The sequence below is a fragment of the Anomaloglossus baeobatrachus genome, chromosome 5, assembly GCF_048569485.1.
Source record: "Anomaloglossus baeobatrachus isolate aAnoBae1 chromosome 5, aAnoBae1.hap1, whole genome shotgun sequence".
In the NCBI taxonomy this organism is placed as follows: Eukaryota; Metazoa; Chordata; class Amphibia; order Anura; family Aromobatidae; genus Anomaloglossus; species Anomaloglossus baeobatrachus.
In genome coordinates this window covers 189,182,859-189,205,886 of record NC_134357.1, presented here as the reverse complement: position 1 = coordinate 189,205,886, position 23,028 = coordinate 189,182,859, and the positions used below count along the sequence as shown (strand labels likewise).

The following is a 23,028-nucleotide window of genomic DNA, read 5'->3' as shown; positions in this document are numbered from 1 at the left end:
TCTCCTATAGTACAAGCTACAATATGGTGTATGGAAAAAGTTTATTTATGGAGTATAAACCTTTTTATTTTAATTTGTAAATATGTGACCTAAAACTCTACATGCACACAGTGAAAAACACATCACTGTTCTGCTTAGCATGTGCTTGTTTTCCCTCTAGAATCGAGGCACTATTACAGATGCACCAAACTTTGATGCACTCAGAGATGCTGAAGTTCTCAGGAAGGCCATGAAAGGATTTGGTAAGGAAATATTCTAAGTAATTTGATTTTGTTTTCACCTTTTTATTTTTGTGCCAAATCTATAATGTTGGCATTCTAAATCCTCAAAATTGAAAACGTGCATCTTTAATCAGCTGTTACGCATGGCAGCTTTCATATGGCCAGGTACTAATAACATCTGCATTGTATGGCCTATCTTATACTGAATGCTTCACTATAAGCACTGATGCCATATGTGGCACAAAGTGCTGAACCGTATTGACTGCTCTACAATCAGTATTACACGAGGTGTACACACTGATGTGTATGATGCCGTATCCATACCAATTAAAAAAGAGCACTTGCTTGTGCTGTTGGTGTAAAGGTATTGTTGGGGTATATCACAAGATAATTTGTTACCAAGATTATTTATAATGAAAAAGATAAATATCAGTAATTTGCATGGAAGTTTAGTTTTCTGAATGCCATTTGGGGGGCTTACAATACATTAGAAATGGAGATACAGCTAAAAACCACTTTAGCTCTTCTGTTTTTTTTGTTTATTTCACCGCTGGAGTAGTACTTTCAATGTGAGTCCCGATCGCCCTGTGTTATACTCACCTGCCGCCATCTTCATCTATTACCAGCAGCGCTCCCATCAGAATCCGTCGATTTGTGACTTGCTGGCAGCCTCAAAGTACATGGCAGTGGGCTGGGGTCTTACATTTAACCCCATAGCGACGGCCTAACGTCTCAAGACGTCGGAAAAACAGGGTACTTATTCTGTTCCGACGTCTTGAGACGTCAGGCCGGAAAAACCCTGTAGCGCCCCCCAGTGACGAAAAATCTCGGGGGTTTCAGCTACCGGGGGTAGCTGAGACCCCCCAGATTATGAATCGGGGTGTTTTTTATGCACCCCGTTAATGCATAAAATGTCCCCCTCCTGACCTCTCCTCCGGTACACCGTATACCGGCGACAACATAAAAAAAAAAAATGGCTGGTAAAATTTATTTATTTCTCATCTGACGTGATCAAACATGTCAGATGAGAAATAAATGTGAGCCCTTAGTGCCCCCAAAGCCCCCGGTACCGGAGAAATCCATCCAACCCCCCCCCCCTTCGGAAAATCCAAGATGGCGCCGACGCGCGCTGAAAACTCCCGCCGCCGCCGCCTCTGCATTCATTTCCCTCCGATCTGAAATGATCAAACATTTCAGATCGGAGGGAAATGTCCCCCTCCTGACCTCTCCTCCGGTACACCGGAGCTCTTTGGTCCCTGGAGCCCCCTCCAGTTCTTCAGAGCCCCCCTCCGGAGCGTGTAAGATGGCGCCGACGCGCGCTGAAAACTGCCGCCGCCGGCTCTGCATTCATTTCCCTCCGATCTGAAATGATCAAACATTTCAGATCGGAGGGAAATGTCCTCCCCCTGACCCCTCCTCCGGTCCACCGGAGCCCTCTGGTCACCGGAGCCCCCTCCGGGTCTCCAGAGCCGCCACCTCCTCCCCCGCATTCATTCTGCTCTTTCTGCCGCATGTGACACGTCACATGCGGCAGAAAGGTGTCCCACTAGGTCACCCCCCATCACCCCCCCCCCCCCCCCCCGGTCATACGTTACCTGGCTGGTGATCCGTCCCGCGATCACGCCGCCTCCTTCTTGAATGCTGGCGGCGCATGCGCAGACAGCGGCTGTCAGCTGGATTCCTCCCCCGGTCCACAGTGGAGCAGCCTGTGCATCAGCGACGTCAGTCTTGCAGGGACGCTGACGTCGCTGATGCACAGGCTGCTCCACTGTGGACCGGGGGAGAGTGAGTGCAGTAATCAGCAGTCTCTCCATGTGAGGAATGTGGTCCTCACATGGAGAGACTGCTGTTCCAGAAAATGGGGGGTACGTTCTGTGAGTGTGCCCCTCATATTCTGGAATGAGGTTACTGCAGGTCACTCTGCCCTAAGTTGGACCGGGGCAGTGTGAGTGCAGTATTCTCAGATTACTGCACCCACACTGCTCATGGAGAGCTTGCTCTTCCAGAAAATGGGGGATACGTTCCCTGAACGTGCCCCCCATATTCTAGAAGATCCAGAGTCAGCGTGGGACCTCCAAAATGGATTACAGCGACCGGAATTTCTTTATTTTCAATAAATTGGGGAAAGAGGAATGTTTCGGGGAGTGTTTTTTCAAATAAATTTTTTTTTTGTCTTTTTTTTTTGTCTATTACTTACTGGGTTAGTGATGTCGGGTATCTGTTTAGATGCCGTGACATCACTAACCCCAGGGCTTGATGCCAGGTGACATTACAGCTGGTATCAACCCCATATATTACCCCGTCTGCCACCGCACCAGGGCGCGGGATGAGCTGGGGCGAAGCGCCAGGATTGGCGCATCTAATGGATGCGCCACTTCTGGGGCGGCTGCGGCCTGCTATTTTTAGGCTGGGAAGAGTCCAATACCCATGGCTCTTCCCACCCTGAGAATACCAGACCCCAGCTGTCCGCTTCACCTTGGCTGGTGATCTAATTTGGGGGGGACCCCACGTTGTTTTTTTTTAAAAAAAACGCCTGGGGAGCCCTCCAAATTGATCACCAGACAAGGTGAAGCTGTCAGCTGTGGTTTGCAGGCTACAGCTGTCTGCTTTACCCTAGCTGGCTATCAAAAATGGGGGGGACCCCACGTCGTTTATTTTAATTATTATTTTTTTGGGGGGCTAAATACAAGGCTAGGCACCCTTTAGTGCCACATGAAAGGCATTAAAGGGCGCCAGCTTAGAATATGCAGGGGGTGGGACGTTATATATGTTTGACATCTATCCATTCATCCATTGTAGCATTTTAGGCTATGTGCCCACAATCGGGATTTGCAGCGTTTTGGGCGCAGAGTGTTTTCCCTGCGTCCATAACGCTGCATTGTGCAGTAGAAGCACAGTGGAAGGATTTTTAGAAATCCCATGCCCAATGTGCTTCTTTTCTCCGCCACATAAACTGACCTGTGGCGCAGCTTCCCGAGCCTCAGCATGTCAATTTATGCTGCGGAGATGAGTGTTCTCTGCAGGTAGCATAGAGCTCCACAGCGGCCTGAACCCAAATCGTGGGCATGGGCAGCTGCGTTCTCCCGTGGACAACACTCACATCTCTGCAGGAGGCTGACACTGTGTACTAGACGCCGTGTCGCTGGATCATGGCCACATAGCCTAAAAGTGAGACATTGGTTGCTACAGCAACATTTTTGTGAAGTACCTTGTGGATTCACAATGTTTACTATACTCCTGAATAAAATCCAGTTTCCAAAATGGAGTCACTTGTGGGGGGTTTCTAATGTGCTCATAAGACATTGGATAACAACCTGTTGGGTCCACGGTTTGTTGTTGTCTCTTGAAAAAGTGAGAAATTTGATGCTGAAGCAACATTTTTGTGAAAAAAATGAAAATTTTCAATATGGCAACCTAAGCTTATCAAATTCTGTGAAGTATTTGTGGATTCATACTGCTCACTATACACCTAGATAAAAGCCTTGAGGTGTCTTGTTTCCAGAATGGAGTCACTTGTGGGGGACCTCCACTGTTTAGGCACCTCAGGGGCTCTCCAAATGCAACCTGGCGTCCGCTATTGATTCCAGCCAATTTTGCAGTCAAATGGCACTCCTTCCCTTCCGAGCCCTGCCATGCGCCCAAACAGTTGATTTCCACCACATATAAGGTATCGCCAAACTCAGGAGAAATTGCACAATAAATGTTATGCTGAATTTTTTCCTTTTACTCTTGTAAAAAAAAAAAGCTACCTGGTTGAAATAACAATTTTGTGGTAAAATTTTATTTTTTTTTTTCATGGCTCAACGTTATAAAATTCTGTGAAGCACCTGGGGGTTCAGGGTACTCACCAAACATCTAGATAAATTCCTTGAGGGGCCTAGTTTCCAAAATGGGGTCACTTGTGCGGGGTTTCTGCTGTTTAGGTACCTTAGGGGTCCTCCAAATGTGACATGGTGCCCGCAATCTTTTTCAGCCAAATTTCCTTTGCAAAATTCAAATATTGCTCCTTTCGTTCCAAGCCCTCCCATTTGTCCAAACAAAGGTTTCAGACCACATGTGAGGTATCACCGCGCTCATAAAAAAGTGGTTAACAAACCTTGAGGTCAAATTTTTGGAATTACCTCTTGAAAAAGTGAGAAAATTGATGCTAAAGCAACATTTTTGAGAAAATTATTAAAATTTTCAATATGACAACGTAACGTTAACAAAATCTGTGAAGTACCTGTGGATCTAAAATGCTCACTATACCCCTAGATAGAAGCCTTGAGGGGTCTAGTTTCCAAAATGGTGTCACTTGTGAGGGGTTTCTTCTGTTTAGGTACCTTAGCGGACCTGTAAATGCAACATGGTGCTCGCAATCTATTTCAGCCAAATTTGCTTTCCAAAATTCAAATATTGCTCCTTCTGTTCCGAGCCCTCCCATTTGTCCAAACAGAGGTTTCTGACCACATGTGGGGTATCGGCGCACTCATAAGAAAGTGGGGAACAAGTTTTGGGGTCCATTTTGTTGTGTTAGTTCTTCTAAAAATGAATAAATTTGGGTTAGAGCAACATTTTTAGGTAAAATTTAATTTTTGCTTTTTTTCATTCCACATTGCTTTTGTTCATGTGAAGCACCTGAAGGGTTAATAAACTTCTTGAATGTGGTTTTGAGTACTTTGGGGGGTGCAGTTTTTAGAATGGTGTCACTTTTGGGTATTTTCTGTCATCTAGGCCTATTGAAGTCACTTCAAATGTGATGTGGTCCCTAAAAAAATGGTTTTGTAAATTTTGATGTAAAAATGAGAAATCGCTGATAAACTTTGAACCCCTCTAACTTCCTAACAAAAAAAATGTTGTTTCCAAAATTGTGCTGATGTAAAGTAGACAAGTGGGAAATGTTATTTATTAACTATTTTGTGTCACAGAAATCTCTGGTTTAACGGTATAAAAATTCAAAAGTTGAAAATTGCTAAATTTTCAAAATTTTTGCCAATATTCAATTTTTTTTCTTCAATAAACGCAAAAAATATTGTCCTAAATTTGGTACTAACATGAAGTCCAATATGTGACGAAAAAACAATCTCAGAATCACCGGGATCCGTTGAAGCGTTCCAGAGTTATAACCTCATGAAGTGACACTGGTCAGAATTGCAAAATTTGGTCTGGTCATTAAGGTGAAAATTAGCTCCGTCACTAAAGGGTTAAAGCTCCAATCCAGCAGTGAAAAACAACACAAAACGCTGGTGTTTTCTTTTAAATAATATGACAATTTCTATGTTCTGCTATTAGGCACTGATGAAAAAGCCATTATTGAATGTCTGGGAAGCCGGTCAAACAAGCAAAGGCAGCAGATCAGTTTATCCTTCAAAACTGCTTATGGAAAGGTAGGTATTCACTCCTGATTTGTGTATTTCAATTGTACATAGTGTTTCCAGTCTCCAATTACAGCCAGCCATGAACACGTGTATGTATACACATGAAAGTCTTATTGTTGTTGTATTATCAATGTACAAATTACTATATACATATACAGTACAGACCAAAAGTTTGGACACACCTCATTCAAAGAGTTTTCTTTATTTTCATGGCTCGGAAAATTGTAGATTCATATTGAAGGCTTTAAAACTATGAATTAACACATGGAATGAAATACTTAACAAAAAATTGTGAAACAACTGAAAATATGTCTTGTATTCTAGGTTCTTCAAAGTAGCCACCTTTTGCTTTGATTACTACTTTGCACACTCTTGGCATTCTCTTGATGAGCTTCAAGAGGTAGTCACCGGAAATGGTCTTACAACAGTCTTGAAGGAGTTCCCAGAGATGCTTAGCACTTGTTGGCCCTTTTGCCTTCACTCTGCTGTCCAGCTCACCCCACACCATCTCAATTGGGTTCAGATCTGGTGACTGTGGAGACCAGGTCATCTGACGTAGCACCCAATCACTATTCTTCTTAGTCAAATAGCCCTTACACAGCCTGGAGGTGTGTTTGGGGTCATTGTCCTGTTGAAAAATAAATGATGGTCCAACTAAACGCAAACCGGATGGAATAGCATGCCGCTGCAAGATGCTGTGGTAGCCATGCTGGTTAAGTATCCCTTCAATTTTGAATAAATCCCCAACAGTGTCACCAGCAAAGCACCCCCACACAATCACACCTCCTCCTCTATGCTTCACGATGGGAACCAGGCATGTAGAGTCCATCCGTTAACCTTTTCTACAAAGACACAGTGGTTGGAGCCAAAGATCTCAAATTTGGACTCATCAGACCAAAGCACAGATTTCCACTGGTCTAATGTCCATTCCTTGTGTTCTTTAGCCCAAACAAGTCTCTTCTACTTGTTGCCTGTCCTTAGCAGTGGTTTCCTAGCAGCTATTTTACCATGAAGGCCTGCTGCACAAAGTCTCCTCTTAAAGGGGTGGTTCACCCATATTTTTTATTGTCTAGATCGATATTATATTGAGAAACAATGTTTCTCTCAAATACCTTCTGTTGTCAATAGTGCCTGTGAGAGGCGCTATTGCAGACCGCTGTTCCCCGTCCAGTGACGTACCCGTCCAATGCTGCCTCGTCACATCCGTGCAGCCGGCTGCATTCTGAGCCCATCTGCTCCCTGCTCCTCCTCCCTCCTCCCTCCTCCCTCACAGCACGTCTCTTGCTTGCAGCGTTCTGCGAGGAGGGAGGGGGAGAGTAGGAGACGCGCCGTGCTGTGCTAGGAGGGAGGAGGAGGGGGAGGAGATGGGCTGTGACAGCAGTGAAACACCGCTCACAGCTCAGAGTCTGGAAGAATGTAGCCGGCTGCACGGATGTGACGAGGCAGCATTGGACGGGTACGTCACTGGATGGGGAGCAGAGGTCTGCAATAGCGCCTCTCACAGGCACTATTGACAACATAAGGTATTTGAGAGAAACATTGTATCTCAATATAATATCGATCTAGACAATAAAAAATATGGGTGAACCACCCCTTTAATAGTTGTTCTAGAGATAAGGTGTCTCCAAGCTTTTGGTCTGTACTGTGTGTGTGTGTGTGTGTGTGTGTGTGTGTGTGGAACATTTTTTATTAGTCATTTTTGTCTAGTTTCCTATCACAAAAATGTTCTGCAGCATTGTGTAGAGATGTTCACCAGTCATAGCAGTCTCTGTCCCCAATTGGTGTACACTACATTATTTACTTATTTAGCCACATTATAGGACCAGTAGTTGTTTTTGAGAGTGGTAGGAAACCTGCACAAAAGCAATGAGTATACAGATTCTATGCAGATGTTGCCCTTGGTTGTATGTAAATTCTGGACTGCAGCACAGCAACACCGATGTAGCAGTGTTTCACTCAGCAACTAGGTACCACATGTGTTCTTAGAGAGTGTCTAAGTAGCCTAGTTATGGTACACGGTGAGTATTTGGAGAGGTTTTTTCCCCCCTCCATATTTGTAAGCCAAACCAGGTGTGGGTGATGAATACAGGTGTGGTGCTCGTTTTTCTGTTATACTTCTCTTCTGATTGTTTGTTTCACTCCTGGTTTTGGCTTACAAAAATGTAAGCCCTTATGGGTATACCACACACACATACACACCCAACCACTGTCATTAGTCTATAGTAATTGTGTAATGCCTAACTATACCTGTTGGCGTGGTGAGACAGGAATGTACCGCTCCCCATCTCTTCCAGTGACGCATATGTAGACCTATCTCCATTGTTGAATACAAATATACATATAGTATTCTTAGAATATTATCACACTGTTAAGCCGTATTGCAAGTCTTATTACAGATATGATGAGTGAAGGACGTTTCTGAGCTCTGCAGCTTCTTCATTTGAAGAAACGTTAGTCGTGTGTCTCAAGGCTCCCTATGCCATCTCAGATATTACTTTTATGTGGAATTTCTCAAAAGCATTAAAGAAAAATATTCTCAATTTTATTTGTATGTGAAGCATTTCTGCTTCATCGATACCTGGCACTTTTGATGAATTTGACAGGAAGGTCCCTATCCAGCACACTCTCCCTATTTCAGTGGGGCTGAACAAACTGGTGTGAGAAGGGCAAAAGTCGCAAAAAAATGTTGTGTAATTCCCCAATTGCACAAAACATTGCAACTTTCCAAAGCTTATTTGTCAGTTTTCTGGCGTGAAAGGTTTGAGGAGTCTGCCTTTTAGAGTACGCTCACACAAGCATATAATATGTTTGAGTGTTATCCGATCTTTTATTGGGTAGCCCTCGGACCAGTTTTGTACTATGGGCCAGTGCAGATCATCATAGTTTTTTCTCATGCAGATTCATCATGAGAAAATAATTGCAATATGCTGCAAGTGGCTCTGATATTTGGATCACATGCACCCATACAAGTCTATGGGTGTGTATGAAACATCGGACTGCACTCTGATGTGATCTGAGTGCAGTCTGATTACTGTGGACGCAGGACATGGAGAAATCAAGTTCTGTCTTCTCTGCACCTATGCATCTGATTCACTCATTTTGAAGAATAAGATCACAACAAAGTTGCACTCAGATGAAACTCTGGCAGGGTTTGATCCAAGTGACACTAGCGTTTTTCACCCGATTCTCACATGAGAATTTATGGCCATGTCGTCGAGACTTAGGCCCGCTTTACACGCTGCGATATCGTTACCAATATCGTTAGCGTGCGTACCCGCCCCCATTGGTTGTGCGACACGGGCAAATCTGTGCCCGTGGTGCACAACATCGCTAGGAACAGTCACACTACTTACCTGCCTAGCAACGTCGCTGTGACCGGCGACCCGCCTCCTTTCTATGTGGGCGGTTCGTTCGGCGTAACAGCGACGTCACTAAGCAGACTCCCAATCAAAGCGGAGGGGCGGAGATGAGCGGGACGAACATCCCGCCCACCTCCTTCCTTCCTCATTGCTGGCGGGACACAGGCAAGGTGAGGTTTCTCGTTCTTGCGGTGTCACACGTAGCGATGTGTGCTGCCGCAGGAACGAGGAACAACATCGTTACTGCAGCAGCAATGATAATTGAGATTAGGGGGGGATGTCACCGATTAGCGATTTTGAACGTTTTTGCAACGATTCAAAATTGCTAAAAGGTGTCACACGCAGCGACATCACTAACGCGGCCGGATGTGCGTCACAAAATCCGTGACCCCAACGAAATCGCTTTAGCGATGTCGTAGCGTGTAAAGCCACTTTTAGACTAAATATTCTGTACATCTGCTGACTCAAAAAAAAAAAATACCTTCAAAGTTAAAACTAAAAAATATAAAGCTATAGATGTTAAGGCTAAAAATAAAGATAACAGTACATTTGAAAAACCTAGAAAGAGCAAAATAATTCCCATACGTATAAATTTGGGTTACACATAGGTTTCTGACCAAACTAGTTTGGGACTAGAGTAAGACTTGTGTAAAGAAGAATGGTGCCGCTCATCATGACTGACTAGTGAGGGGCACAACTCCCCATAACATTCCAATTTCAAGGAGCAAGGCGAAAATGGCATGAAAATGCAAAAAGCCATAAAATTGTTACACAGCTGCATGTTGTACAAATATTTTGCAACTTTCCAAAGCTTTTTATGTTAGAGTCTGGTATAAAAGCTTTGACGAAGGAGGACCATAGTGCAGTGGATTTGCCATGCAGATTTTATAGCAGCAAACCGCAAGCTTAAAGGGAATTTGTCAATAGGTTTTTGCTACGGTATGTAATCTGAGAGCTGCAAGATGCAGCTTAATTTCACTTACTTAACTGATTTTTGCAGTTTTAATATAATCCCTGTTTTACCTGCTGAATATCCACTAGTTCTCTGAATGCTGAGTTGTGTACAATCCGCCACACCACTAATAGTCAACTTCCTGCCTATGCACAGCATCAGTGGCCTGGGCAGGACTACACAGAACAGGAAGAATTCATGGCTCGAAATACATATAGGCTAATATACCTGTAGGAGGACATGACTGCCACATCGGACAAATCAAAGGCTAATGGCTCCTTGGGATCTCAAGAACTGACAATTATATTTCTTTGGGCGTTGAGTGTTCAGAAATTTTTGGCAAAACTGATTTTCCCTATTTTTTTCTTTTTTTTTTTTTTTTTTTTTATAGGATTTAATAAAGGACCTGAAGTCTGAAATTTCTGGAAACTTTGAGAAAACTATTTTAGCAATGATGAAAGCACCAAGCATGTATGATGCCCAAGAAATCTATGATGCAATTAAAGTGAGTGCTGCTGTGAATTATGTAATACAGAGTATGATCAGAAAAGTATGGCCACTAACTTTTTTTTTTTTTGTATTTTCTCAGGGTGCTGGGACAGATGAAGAATGTCTCATTGAGATCCTAGCATCAAGGACCAATGCAGAAATACAAGAAATCAACAGAGTGTATAAAACAGGTAATTGGGCCACAATTCTTTAAAGGGAACCAGTCACGGGATTCATGTTGCCAAAATCACAAGTGGTATGAATCTGGGTCTATCTGCACAATTGAGGCCAGGTGTATATTCCTTTGACACGCCATGGTGTTTCAGAGAAAATTTAGTTAACAGATCTAACTGTAGCCAGAGACTAGACTAGTCCGGCACAGTTCCGGGATAATGACAAGTCCCTTCCATAGGAACAGACTTGTCTTCTAACTAGATTTTCTATGAAACGCTGACATTTCCGTGAGGAATACATCCGGCTGTAATCGTGCAGTCATACTCTGAATCATGCTACCTGTGCTTTGGGCTGCATACATTGCAACAGGTTCCCTTTAACACACTCCATGCTAAATTTCCTCTGTAGTATGTACACAAAGCACGTACGTGAATTATTTAGTAACATTCTTGCTAATAGTGATAATTTTATTTCACTGGCCTTTATCAGTAAGTGATAATGATGCATTGTGTTGTTCCCTCAGAGTTTAAGAAGACCCTGGAGCAATCGATTAAGAGCGATACATCTGGACACTTCCAGAGACTGCTGGTTTCCCTTAGTCAGGTAATATCTGTCTCTGCACTAAAAAGGCAACCTATTCTCATATTATTGACATGTTTCCCCATATTTCTCATATACCACAATAGTAGAAATTTTTCAAAAAGCAATAATGACACAGTTTAGGGCATCATATTGAAGTTCATAGGGTAGCTGACGAGGGGGTAGAGATGTGCAGCTAGATTGGATAAAGGGATGTATGGTCTGTACTCTTATAAAAAGCAGGCAAAATTGAGATATAGGAGGGGCTGGTGATAAGTCTTTTGGCTTTACCCACAAAGAAACGACATAGGATGTTGGAACTTTACATTTATTCCACATACTGTCCACTGATGTCAACACAGTTCTTACATCCGTATTCCAAGTTCTGTTAGCCTTGCAAAAAAGAAGGATTTCTGTTCTGCCTCAAACCAGGCATCCTTAGCAGCCATGGCATCAGTAATGGTATGAAATTTGGTACCCTTGAGGTGTTTCTTCAGGTTTGGAAACAGATAATTGGAGGGACCTAGATCTGGTGCATAATGTGGGTTGTCATCCAGCTGGAAGCCCAGCTCTGCCAGTTTTGCCGTGTTTGCTTGTGCAGTGTGAGCGGAGGTGTTGCCTTGCAGGAACAAGATTCCTTTGGACAGCTTACTGCACCTTTTGGCCTTCAGAGCTGCCTTCAATTGGTCCAAAATTTCAATGTAATATATTGCATTGATGGTGGAACCTTTTTGAAGGTAGTCCACTAGCAGCACGCTCTCCTTATCCCAGAACACAGACGCCATCACCTTAGTGGCTGATTTTTGCACCCTGAACTTCTTTGAACGAGGAGAACCACTGTGCCTCCACTCTTTTACCTGCCCCTTGTTTTCAGGGTCATACACATAAATCCAGGTCTCATCCATAGTGACCAGTCAATCCAGAATATTCTTATCAGTCTAGAAACGCTGATAAATGGACCGGGACGTTTTCACATGCTTCTCTGATCTGTTGTCAAACGTTTAGGGACCCACTTTGCAGATAGCTTCCTCATGTCCAAATGTTCATGGATAATGACACAAACCCGTTCCCAGGAAATCCCCATAATATCTGCTATTGCTTTAGCTGAAATTCGTCGATTCTCCAGTATGTGGTTGTGCACAGCATCGACGATCTCCGGAACAACAACCATTCTCTGTCGTCCAGGACATTAATCATCATTGGTGCCCGTTTTAAATTTGGCAACCCAGTTCTTAACTGTGGAATATGAAGGGCATTGATCACCAGGAATATCCATCGCAGACTTTCCTTGCTGAAACCAGACTTTATCACTCCTCTTCTCTTAGTTGCTGTGAATATCGCATTAGACACCACCATTTTGTTTTCCCGCGTGTGTAGAACAATGTTGCCATAAGCAGCAAACACAAAATTTTGAAAACATGTACTGACACCTAAGGCTTTCATGTGATGTAACATTTGTTACCATAGAAACAAAAAATAAAATCACAAAGCCAAAGACTTATCAGCAGCTCTGCATACTATTTAAAGCACATTTGTCAATAGGATAAACCCTTCTAATCCGTTTACATGGCCATTTAGGTCATAGAAAGTTGAATAATGGGATACCTTGATATCTGCATTCTGATGTTTAATTCCAGAAAAATCCATATTTTTTCTTAATATGTACATGGGCTGCTAAGATCTAGTGGCCGGACACAGATCTCCCTGAGCATCTGCCTCATTGTAAATGAAAGTGGGGCATGTAATGACTGTCAGTCTGCTCACCCGATCTCATTGCAGAACTGTGTGTGATTACAACTAACACTTCTGTACAGTCTCTTTCACAGGCAGACAATGTTTGGAGAGGGAGGTTTAGCAGCACTGAGCTTTGTCTCACTACAAACAAATATGCAGCTCTCCCCCTCAATGCTGTCAGCTCACCTGTACACTGCTACCCCAACTCTGACTGCTGAAAAAAAGCCAAAAAAAAGTGTCAATTCTAATCACACATAGCTCTGCAGTGAGACCAGGAGAACAGACGATCAGTCATTATGTATCTCACACTAGTAACAGCCCCTTTCATTTACAGTAAGCTCTGAAGGCAAATTTAGGGAGATCTATATCCAGCCCAGAGATCTTAACAGTTCATTTACAGATAAGTAAAACATTGATTTCTCTGTAATAAGACATCAGATCGCAGATATCAAGGTATCATTGTAGTCAGCTTCCTATGACCTACATGACCATACAGACTGCTTAGGAGGGTTGATCCTACGGACAGATTCCCTTTTAACAAGTATAAATATATCTATGCACTGTAATAATATTTAGCACTTGAATTATATATTTCTAAAACCATGCAGCTTCCAGGAGTGGAGAAATGTGTCTTGATTAATAATATAGGATAGGTTTTGGGGTTTGTTTGTTTGTTTTTTTTTGTTTTTTTTTGTAAAATTACAGCAGCTAAACTGTAATGCAACCTAATTTGGTTGCATTGAAATTTTGAGTTGCTAGCTAACAATATAGCTAGTCCTAGAAATGTGACTTATTGTGTGGATGCTGTACCCTGTAGTCACATCAGCGAAGGATGGCTGGCATCAGAGGTTTTGTATGTGACCCCTTCTCATGTATAGCACCATGGAATTAATGCTGCTCTATAAATATTAATAGTAATCAGAGGTTTTTGATCACAAAAAATAGTTAAAGTTGATTGTTTAGTAGTATTATTTAGACACCACATAGCAGCATTTAATAAATCTCTATTTCTTCATCGTTCCTTATGGGAGACCCAAACCATGGGTGTATAGCTTCTGCCTCCGGAGGACACACAAAGTACTACACTCAAACGTGTAGCTCCTCCCTCCGGGCTATATACACCCCCTGGATGACAATCTAACCAGTTCAATGCTTTGTGTCAGGAGGATCACACACACATGCATTCTCTGATTTTTTTCATTTTTATTTTGATTTTAAAGATATGGAAGAAAAGCGGGTCCAGTCTGGACTCCCGGCATGTCCCTTCTCACCCCACTGTGTCGGCGGTGCTGTTAAGGTTGACTTTACAAGGCTGGAGCCTTCACATGCCTCGCTCCTTCAGCATCCTCTGAGAGGCTCTGGTTTGAAGTGGGAGCCATCACGGTCCTCTCTGCTTTGCAGAAGACCGGTCTCCATCCGCAGCCCTGTCTGGTTCCTGCTGGAAGGAGCGTTTAACCCCCCCACAGGGACATGGCCCTGCGTCTCAAAAGCTAAGTATTGAGACGTTTTTCAGGGGTCCCGGGTACTTTTATTAGGGGGAAAGTATGTTTTTTATCTTTACTGTAAATTCCGGCCGGTTCTGGGGGTTTCCCCTGAGAACTGCGCCGAAGGTGCCTGCTCGTCGGCCGCATGTTAAAATCTAGGCCCCGGCTTCTGTTTGGGCCTAGTTTCGTTTTCATCTTCCCCTGCATGGAGGGGAATAGAGTGGCGCCGCCCACCGGCCATTCAGCAGAGGGGAGGACACTCCTCTTTGAGGAGATGTTTCCCTCCCCTGCATCTCTCCTTAGCCCTCCGGTTTCCCGCTCTTGGGCTAATCTCCGCCCCCCTCCTCCTCCCAGCGCCATTTTCTCAGCGTTTATCACACTGATCGGCGCTGGCTGCTGAACCTGCTGCTTTCTAGGAAGGCTGACGCTTTACTGGGGGTCCGAGCTGTGGAATCCGGAGGGCACACAGAGAGCGGTCTGGTAAGCCACAACCTCTGGTTGTGGGCTTTATTATACACTCTCAGGACATTCTATAGGAGTGTATTTTTGCTGCAGAGCTTCCACCTCAGCAGAATGTCTGTCACCCGGAGCAAGGCTGCAAAGCTGTACGCTATATGCACTGCATGTAAGCTCATTCTGCCAGAGCCAAGCACATACCCACATTGTGATGCCTGTGCTAACATGGTTGTGTCTCAGCCTGGAGCCTCCTCAGGGGTTCCTCCGGCCGCTCCAGCCCCAGTGGCTGATCCCCCGGCTTGGGTAGCATCCTTTTCCAAAGCTATTTCCCAGTCTTTTGCCGACTCCATGGGGCAGCTGTCCCGGACTCTGCTGACCATGCATCAGCCCTCTTCTCAGAGTGCCTCTGCTGCTCCGAGCTCTGCAGAGCTCTCAGAGCATGTCCTAGGACCCCGTCCCCCTAAACGGAGACGCAGGGACCCTTCTCCTTCCTCGTCCCACGGCTCTGATTCACGAGCCGAGGTGCAGGGCGAGGAGGATTCGTTTACTGTGGGCTCAGACGCTACCTCTATGTACCCCATTGACTTGTCTGAGGGTGATGCGGATGTTAGTGACTTAATTGCGTCCATTAACTCCGTACTGAACCTCAACCCACCAGAGTCAGAGGAACAAGCCTCTCTGGTAGAGATACACCAGTTTGCCTCACCTAAGAAAGCTAGGAGTACGTTTTTTAACCACTCCGCTTTTCAGGCCACTGTCACTTTTCAGGCCACTGTCAGGGCCTGTCCTGACAAACATTTTCCGAAGCGTAGTTCTGATGACCGGTTTCCTTTTCCACCAGAGGTGGTTAAGGAATGGGCCCAGTCTCCAAAGGTAGACCCTCCGGTGTCCAGAATCTCAGCCCGCACAGTCGTAGCTGTGGCTGATGGCACTTCTCTTAAGGATCCCACTGACCGCCAGGTTGACCTTCTGGCCAAGTCTGTATATGAGGCGACAGGAGCCTCGTTCTTCCCGTCTTTTGCGGCAGTGTGGGCTCTTAAGGCAGTCTCTGCCTCTCTGGCAGAGATACATTCCCTCACCAGGGACTCTATACCTGAGATGGATGCCTTAACGTCTCAAGCTTCGGCTTTTTCATCCTACGCCATGTCTGCCATTCTGGAGGCTTCTCACCGCACGGCGGTGGCCTCCGCTAACTCCCTCGTGATCCGCAGGATCTTGTGGCTTCGAGAGTGGAAAGCAGACGCTTCCTCTAAGAAGTACCTTGCGAGTCTTCCTTTTACTGGGTCCCGGCTGTTTGGTGAACAACTGGATGAAATAATTAAGGAAGCTACTGGCGGGAAGAGTACTTCCTTGCCACAAACTAAAACCAGGAAACCTGTCCAGGGCAGGAACCAATCGAGGTTTCGTTCCTTTCGTTCCTCTAACTGGTCATCCTCTAAGCCCTCATCCTCGTCCACTACCGCAGCCAAGGATCGTAAACCCAACTGGCGCGCAAAGCCGCGTCCTCAAAAGACCGGAGGAGCCGCTGCCACTAAGGCAGCCCCCTCTTGACTATCTGGCTGCGCCAGCAACGTCCTTGGTCGGTGGCAGGCTCTCCCACTTTGGCGACGTGTGGTTTCAACACGTCTCCGATCAGTGGGTGCGGGATATCATCTCCCACGGCTACAGGATAGAATTTTCTTCCAGCCCGCCAAACAGATTTTTTCTGTCCACCCCCCTCCTGCTCCAAAGCCGCCGCCTTCTCTCAGGCCGTGGCATCCCTGCAGGCCAACGGTGTAATTGTACCGGTTCCCGCCCGGGAACGGTTCAGCGGTTTCTACTCAAACCTTTTTCTAGTCCCCAAGAAGGACGGTTCCTTCCGGCCCATCCTGGATCTCAAGCTTCTCAACAAGCATGTTCAGGTGCGGCGCTTTCGCATGGAATCTCTGAGATCGGTCATTGCCTCAATGACCCAAGGAGATTTTCTGGCATCCATCGACATCAGAGATGCCTATCTGCATGTGCCTATTGCGGTTTCACACCAGCGTTGGCTACGCTTTGCAATTGGAGAGGAACATTTCCAATTCGTGGCTCTCCCCTTCGGATTAGCCACGGCCCCTCGAGTATTCACCAAGGTCATGGTAGCAGTGGTTGCGGTTCTGCACCTCCAGGGGTTGGCAGTGATTCCTTACCTGTACGACCTTCTAGTCAAGGCCTCATCCAGTGCAGACTGCCAGCGGAGTGTGTCACTCACTCTCGCCACGCTCGTTCAGTTCGGGTGGCTTGTCAACCTGCCCAAGTCCACTCTGACCCCGACCCAGGTACTGATGTACCTAGGGATGCAATTCGAGACTCTGCCGGCACTTGTCAAGTTGCCCTTAGTCAAACAGCAGTCCCTTCGTCTGGCGGTGCGCTCTCTGCTGCGGCACCGCCGTCATTCCATCAGGCACCTCATGCAGGTGCTGGGTCAGATGGTGGCGTCAATGGAAGCGGTTCCCTTTGCCCAGTTCCATCTGCGTCCCCTGCAGCTGGACATTCTCCGCTGTTGGGACAAGCGGATCTCTTCCTTGCACAGGCTGGTGGCTCTGTCGTCACAGACCAGGAGCTCCCTTCAGTGGTGGCTTCGGCCCCTCTCTCTGTCACAGGGACGCTCCTTCCTGACTCCGTCCTGGGTGATTCTCACCACGGATGCCAGCCTCTCCGGTTGGGGAGCAGTATTTCTCCATCACCGAGCACAGGGCACTTGGACTCCGTCCGAATCGGCCCTCTCGATCAATATGCTGGAGATCAGAGCTGTGTTTCTAGCTCTCCTAGCCTTTCACCACCTGTTGGCGGGCAGGCACATTCGAGTTCAGTCGGACAACGCGACAGCGGTTGCCTACATCAATCACCAGGGCGGGACTCGCAGCCATCTGGCGATGTTGGAGGTTCAACGAATCCTCCAGTGGTCGGAGGACTCCAAGTCCACCATATCTGCAGTCCACATCCCAGGCGTAGAAAACTGGGAGGCCGATTATCTCAGCCGTCAAACCGTGGACAGCGGTGAGGGGGCCCTGCATCCGGCAGTGTTCAGATCAATCTGCCGCAAGTGGGGCACTCCGGAAGTGGATCTAATGGCGTCCCGGCACAACAACAAGGTTCCGGTTTACGTGGCTCGCTCCCACGACCCTCAAGCCTTCGCAGCGGACGCACTGGTTCAAGATTGGTCTCAGTTCCGTCTGGCCTATGTGTTCCCCCCTCTAGCTATCTTGCCCAGGGTTCTGCGCAAGATCAGAATGGAGGGCCGTCGAGTCATAATTATTGCTCCGGACTGGCCCAGGCGAGCTTGGTACCCAGACCTGCTCCGTCTGTCCGTAGGGGTGCCGTAGCATCTCCTGGACCGCCCAGACCTTCTCTCTCGAGGTCCGTTCTTCCGCCAGAATTCTGCGGCTCTCAGATTGACGGCGTGGCTCTTGAGTCCTGGATCCTGACGGCTTCAGGCATTCCCTCTGAGGTCATCTCCACTATGACTCAGGCTCGGAAGTCTTCTTCGGCCAAGATTTACCACAGGACTTGGAGGATTTTCCTGTCCTGGTGTCGCTCTTCCGACCATGCTCCTTGGCCGTTCTCCTTGCCGACCATCCTGTCTTTTCTACAGTCCGGTCTACAGCTAGGACTGTCCCTCAATTCCCTCAAGGGACAGGTGTCGGCTCTGTCGGTATTGTTCCAGCAGCGTATCGCCCGACTGGCTCAGGTGCGCACCTTCATGCAGGGCGCATCTCACATCATTCCTCCTTACCGGCGGCCCTTGGATCCCTGGGACCTTAATCTGGTCCTCACGGCCTTACAGAAACCCCCCTTTCAGCCTCTCAGGGAGGTTCCTTTGTTTAGACTTTCACAGAAAGTTGTTTTTCTAGTAGCCATAACCTCTCTCAGGAGAGTTTCTGATTTGGCTGCGCTCTCTTCGGAATCCCCCTTTTTAGTGTTTCACCAAGACAAGGTGGTTCTCCGTCCGACTCCGGACTTTCTCCCTAAGGTGGTGTCTTCTTTCCACCTTAACCAGGATATTTCATTGCCTTCTCTTTGTCCGGCCCCTGTGCATCGCTTTGAGAAGGCGTTGCATTCCTTAGATTTGGTGCGAGCGCTCCGAATCTATGTGTCACGCACCGCCGTTTTTAGGCGGTGCACCTCACTTTTTGTGCTAACCACTGGTCAGCGCAAGGGTCTCGCTGCTTCTAAACCGACCCTAGCTCGTTGGATCAGGTCGGCTATCACCGATGCCTACCAGTGTTCTCAGGTGCCTCCTCCGCCAGGGATTAAGGCGCACTCGACCAGAGCTGTCGGTGCCTCCTGGGCTTTCAAGCACCAGGCTACGGCTCAGCAGGTTTGTCAGGCTGCCACTTGGTCCAGTCTGCACACTTTTTCAAAGCACTACCAAGTGCATGCTCATGCTTCGGCAGATGCGAGCTTGGGCAGACGCATTCTTCAGGCGGCTGTCGCCCATTTGTGAAGTTAGGTTTTGCCTACTTCTCAGTTTGGTTTATTTCCCACCCATGGACTGCTTTGGAACGTCCCATGGTTTGGGTCTCCCATAAGGAACGATGAAGAAAAAGAGAATTTTGTTTACTTACCGTAAATTCTTTTTCTTATAGTTCCGACATGGGAGACCCAGCACCCTCCCTGTTGCCTGTTGGCAGTTTTTTGTTCCGTGTGTTTTCACCGGCTGTTGTTAGTAGACAGAGTTCCGGTCTTTCCGAGTTTTACTCTATCTCTACTTATGGGTGGATGTCCTCCTTCAGCTTTTGCACTGAACTGGTTAGATTGTCATCCAGGGGGTGTATATAGCCCGGAGGGAGGAGCTACACTGAGTGTAGTACTTTGTGTGTCCTCCGGAGGCAGAAGCTATACACCCATGGTTTGGGTCTCCCATGTCGGAACTATAAGAAAAAGAATTTACGGTAAGTAAACAAAATTCTCTTTATTCTGATATCACTCAGCGCTTTATTGAGTATTATACCCTAGAGTATATACTATTATATGTGTGGGGTGCCTGCATGTGTGCCCTCTTATGCAATGTGCCCTCTTATGCAATGTGCCCTCGTTGTTAAGTGCCGGGCAGTTATTTCAATGGCAGTCAGGGCAGGAGTCAGGTAAACTACTCTGACACCCTCTATTCCAACTCTGAACTTTATTTCGATCTCAATCCTCCTATGTGCTTTCACTGTCCATTTTCACCGCCCCGTCACCCGTTCATCCTCACTCATCCACATAAGCTCCTCTCTCCACTCCTCTCCAATATACAGCTCCCATGTTCTTTTCACCTTTGTAAAGAATCTGTCCTTCATACTCCAGGGTCTTGCAGAATAAGCCATGTCATAACTCCAGAAACTATCTGCTCTTTCTCCTTTTACTGCTACTTCTTTCATGTGATAACTCTCTCAATCTCGGTCCACCCCATGCCAACTTTACCCCCTCTCCCACCGCTCATAGAAACCCTGCTAACCTTATTAACATTAGTTATACACCTTCATCTCCCTCTTTTAATTGTGCTCTCTGGAACCCAGTCTGTACGTAAAAAGCTTCCTTACATTCACAACTTCTTTCTCAATAACTCTTAATCTGCTTGCCCTCACTGAAACCTGGATTCAGGATTCTGACGCTGCTTCCCCTGCTGCCATTTCTTATAGTGGCATACACTTTTCCCATTCATCAAGACATGAGAACAGACCTGGTGGTATAGTTGACTTAAGGCCCTGTCACACACAGAGATAAATCTGCGGCAGATCTGTGGTTGCAGTGAAAATGTGGACAATCAGTGCCAGGTTTGTGGCTGTGTACAAATGGAACAATATGTCCATGATTTCACTGCAACCACAGATCTGCCAAGGATTTATCTCTGTGTCTGACGGGGCCTTTACGCCTGTCTCCACTATGCACTTTCGAGGTAATCCCCCCCCCCCCCCCCAGCTCCATCACCCTCATTCCCATCTTTTGAGGTCCACACCATCAAGCTTTTCCATCCCCTATCCCTCAGAGTAGCGGTTGTATACCGTCCCTCAGGCTCACCCACCCAGTTCCTTGACCATTTCTCTGCCTGGCTGCCACACTTTATGTCCTCAGACTTACCAACCCTTATCCTGGGAGACTTTAACATCCCCATGAACAGCTCAACCTCCCTATGTGCATCCCAGCTTTTATCTCTAACCACCTCTCTTGGCCTCTCACAGCTCTCATCCTCTGAGGCACATGAAGATGGTAACACCCTTGACCTGGTCTTTGTCCGCCTCTGCTCAATCTCCCACTTTGACAACTCACCTCTTCCCCTCTCCGACCACAACATCCTCTCCTTCAAGCTCACAAACCCTCGCCAATCCCAGCACACTCCCACCTATCACACATTCAGAAATCTTCGGGCCATTGACTTTCAGACACTTAAAGACTCTCTACACTCATCACTGTCTCCTATCTCCTCGCTTTCCTGCCCGGATCTGGTTGTAAACCACTACAATCACACACTCAGAAGTACCCTAGATCAAGTAGCACCCCTCAACCTCAGAACCTCCAAACACAGAGTAAAACAGCCCTGGCTCACATCCCAAACTCTTATTTCTCCAGCGATGCTCCAGGAGTGCCAAATGCCTATGGAGGGAAAACCCGCACACCAGAAAACGTCATCCACTACAAATTCATGTTAAGAACTTGCAACGCTGCCCTTCACTATATCACACAGACTTCACCTTCCTGATCTCCTCTTTCCAACAATTAAAAAAGCTCTTCGACACCTTTCACTTCCTCTTCAGTCCCAAAGTACAGACCCCTAACACAGACCTTCATGCTGATGACCTGGCCTCCTATTTCACAGAGAAAATAGAAAATATCAGCCAAGAGATCCGCTACCAGCCACCAAGCGTCGTGAATTCCATTCCCCCCCCCCCCCACATTCCATCCAGCTCAATTTCCACATTTAACCCAGTCACAGAGGAGGAAGTCTCCAGGCTCCTTTCTTTTTCTCGTTCTACTACTTGCCTTACTGATCCCTTCCCCTCACACCTACTCCAGTCTCTCTCTCCGGTCGTCACTACTCACCTAACTAAAATTTTCGCTCTCTCGCATCTTCCACTCCTACCTCAAACACTATCAGTCCTTAATTATTAAAAAAAGCCCTCTTTTAACCCATCCTGTACAAGCAACTACAGACCAATCTCCAATCTCCCCTTCATCTCCAAACTCTTGGAGCGCCTGCTCTATTCCCGCCTCACCCGCTACCTCTCCACTCACTCTCTTCTAGATCCTTTACAATCTGGCTTCTGCCCCCTTCACTCAACAAAAACTGCCCTCGTCAAAGTGACCAATGACCTTCTGACATCAAAATGTAATGGTGACTACTCTCTGCTTATTCTTCTTGACCTCTCTGCAGCCTTCGACACAATAGACCACCATCTCCTTCTCTCTACTCTCCTGTTAATCATCCTAAAGGACTGTGCTCTCCTGGTTCTCTTCTTATCTTTTTGGCCACTTATTCAGTGTATCATTTGCTGGCTCCACATCTTCTCCTCTTCCTCTCACTGTTGGGGTCCCTCAAGGTTCAGTCCTTGGCCCTCTTCTTTTCTCCCTCTACACTGCCCCAATTGGTCAGACCATCAGTAGATTGGGCTTCCAGTACCATCTTTATGCTAATGACACACAACTATACACCTCATTCCCTGAGCTTATCCCCGCTGTATTACAGAACACCAGTGACTGTCTGCAGTTTCCAACATCATGTCTGTTCTCTATCTGAAACTTAACCTTTCTAAAACTGAACATCTTCTATTCCCTCCATCTTCTAAACATCCTAAACTGGACATCTCCCTCTCTGCGTGCGGCACCACGATAACTCCTAGCCCGCAGGATCACTGTCTTTGGGTTATGCTAGACGCCTATCTCTCCTTCACCTCCTATATACAATCTCTTGCCCGCTCTTGTCGCACCTGAAGAATATCTCTAGAATCTGCCCCTTTCTCACCATGGAAACTAAAAAAAACCCTCACCGTGGTCCTGATCCACTCCCGCCTTGACTACTGTAACTCTCTATTAAAGGGTCTCCCCTTAACTAGACTCTCTCCTTTACAGTCCATCCTTAATGCAGCAGCCAGGGTCACCTATCTAGCTAACCGTTACTCGGATGCTTCTGCTCTGTGCCAGTCATTACGCTGGCTGCCCATATATCAGAGGGTCCAGCTCAAATTGCCTGTTCTCACTCACAAAGCACAGTGCGGCACCCCC

General features: G+C 46.5%; 1 protein-coding gene across 3 annotated transcripts in view; it reads left to right on the top strand.

Annotated features, from left to right (window-relative positions):
• ANXA11 (annexin A11) overlaps positions 1 to 23,028 on the top strand; it is a 103,491-nt gene that overhangs the window by 58,623 nt on the left and 21,840 nt on the right. For all 3 annotated transcript variants that reach the window (XM_075349049.1, XM_075349051.1, XM_075349050.1), the window contains exons 5-9: positions 161 to 242; positions 5,493 to 5,587; positions 10,281 to 10,394; positions 10,479 to 10,569; positions 11,076 to 11,155. In XM_075349049.1, the coding sequence (XP_075205164.1) occupies positions 161 to 242; positions 5,493 to 5,587; positions 10,281 to 10,394; positions 10,479 to 10,569; positions 11,076 to 11,155 (462 nt within the window). The remainder of the gene's footprint in view (positions 1 to 160; positions 243 to 5,492; positions 5,588 to 10,280; positions 10,395 to 10,478; positions 10,570 to 11,075; positions 11,156 to 23,028) is intronic.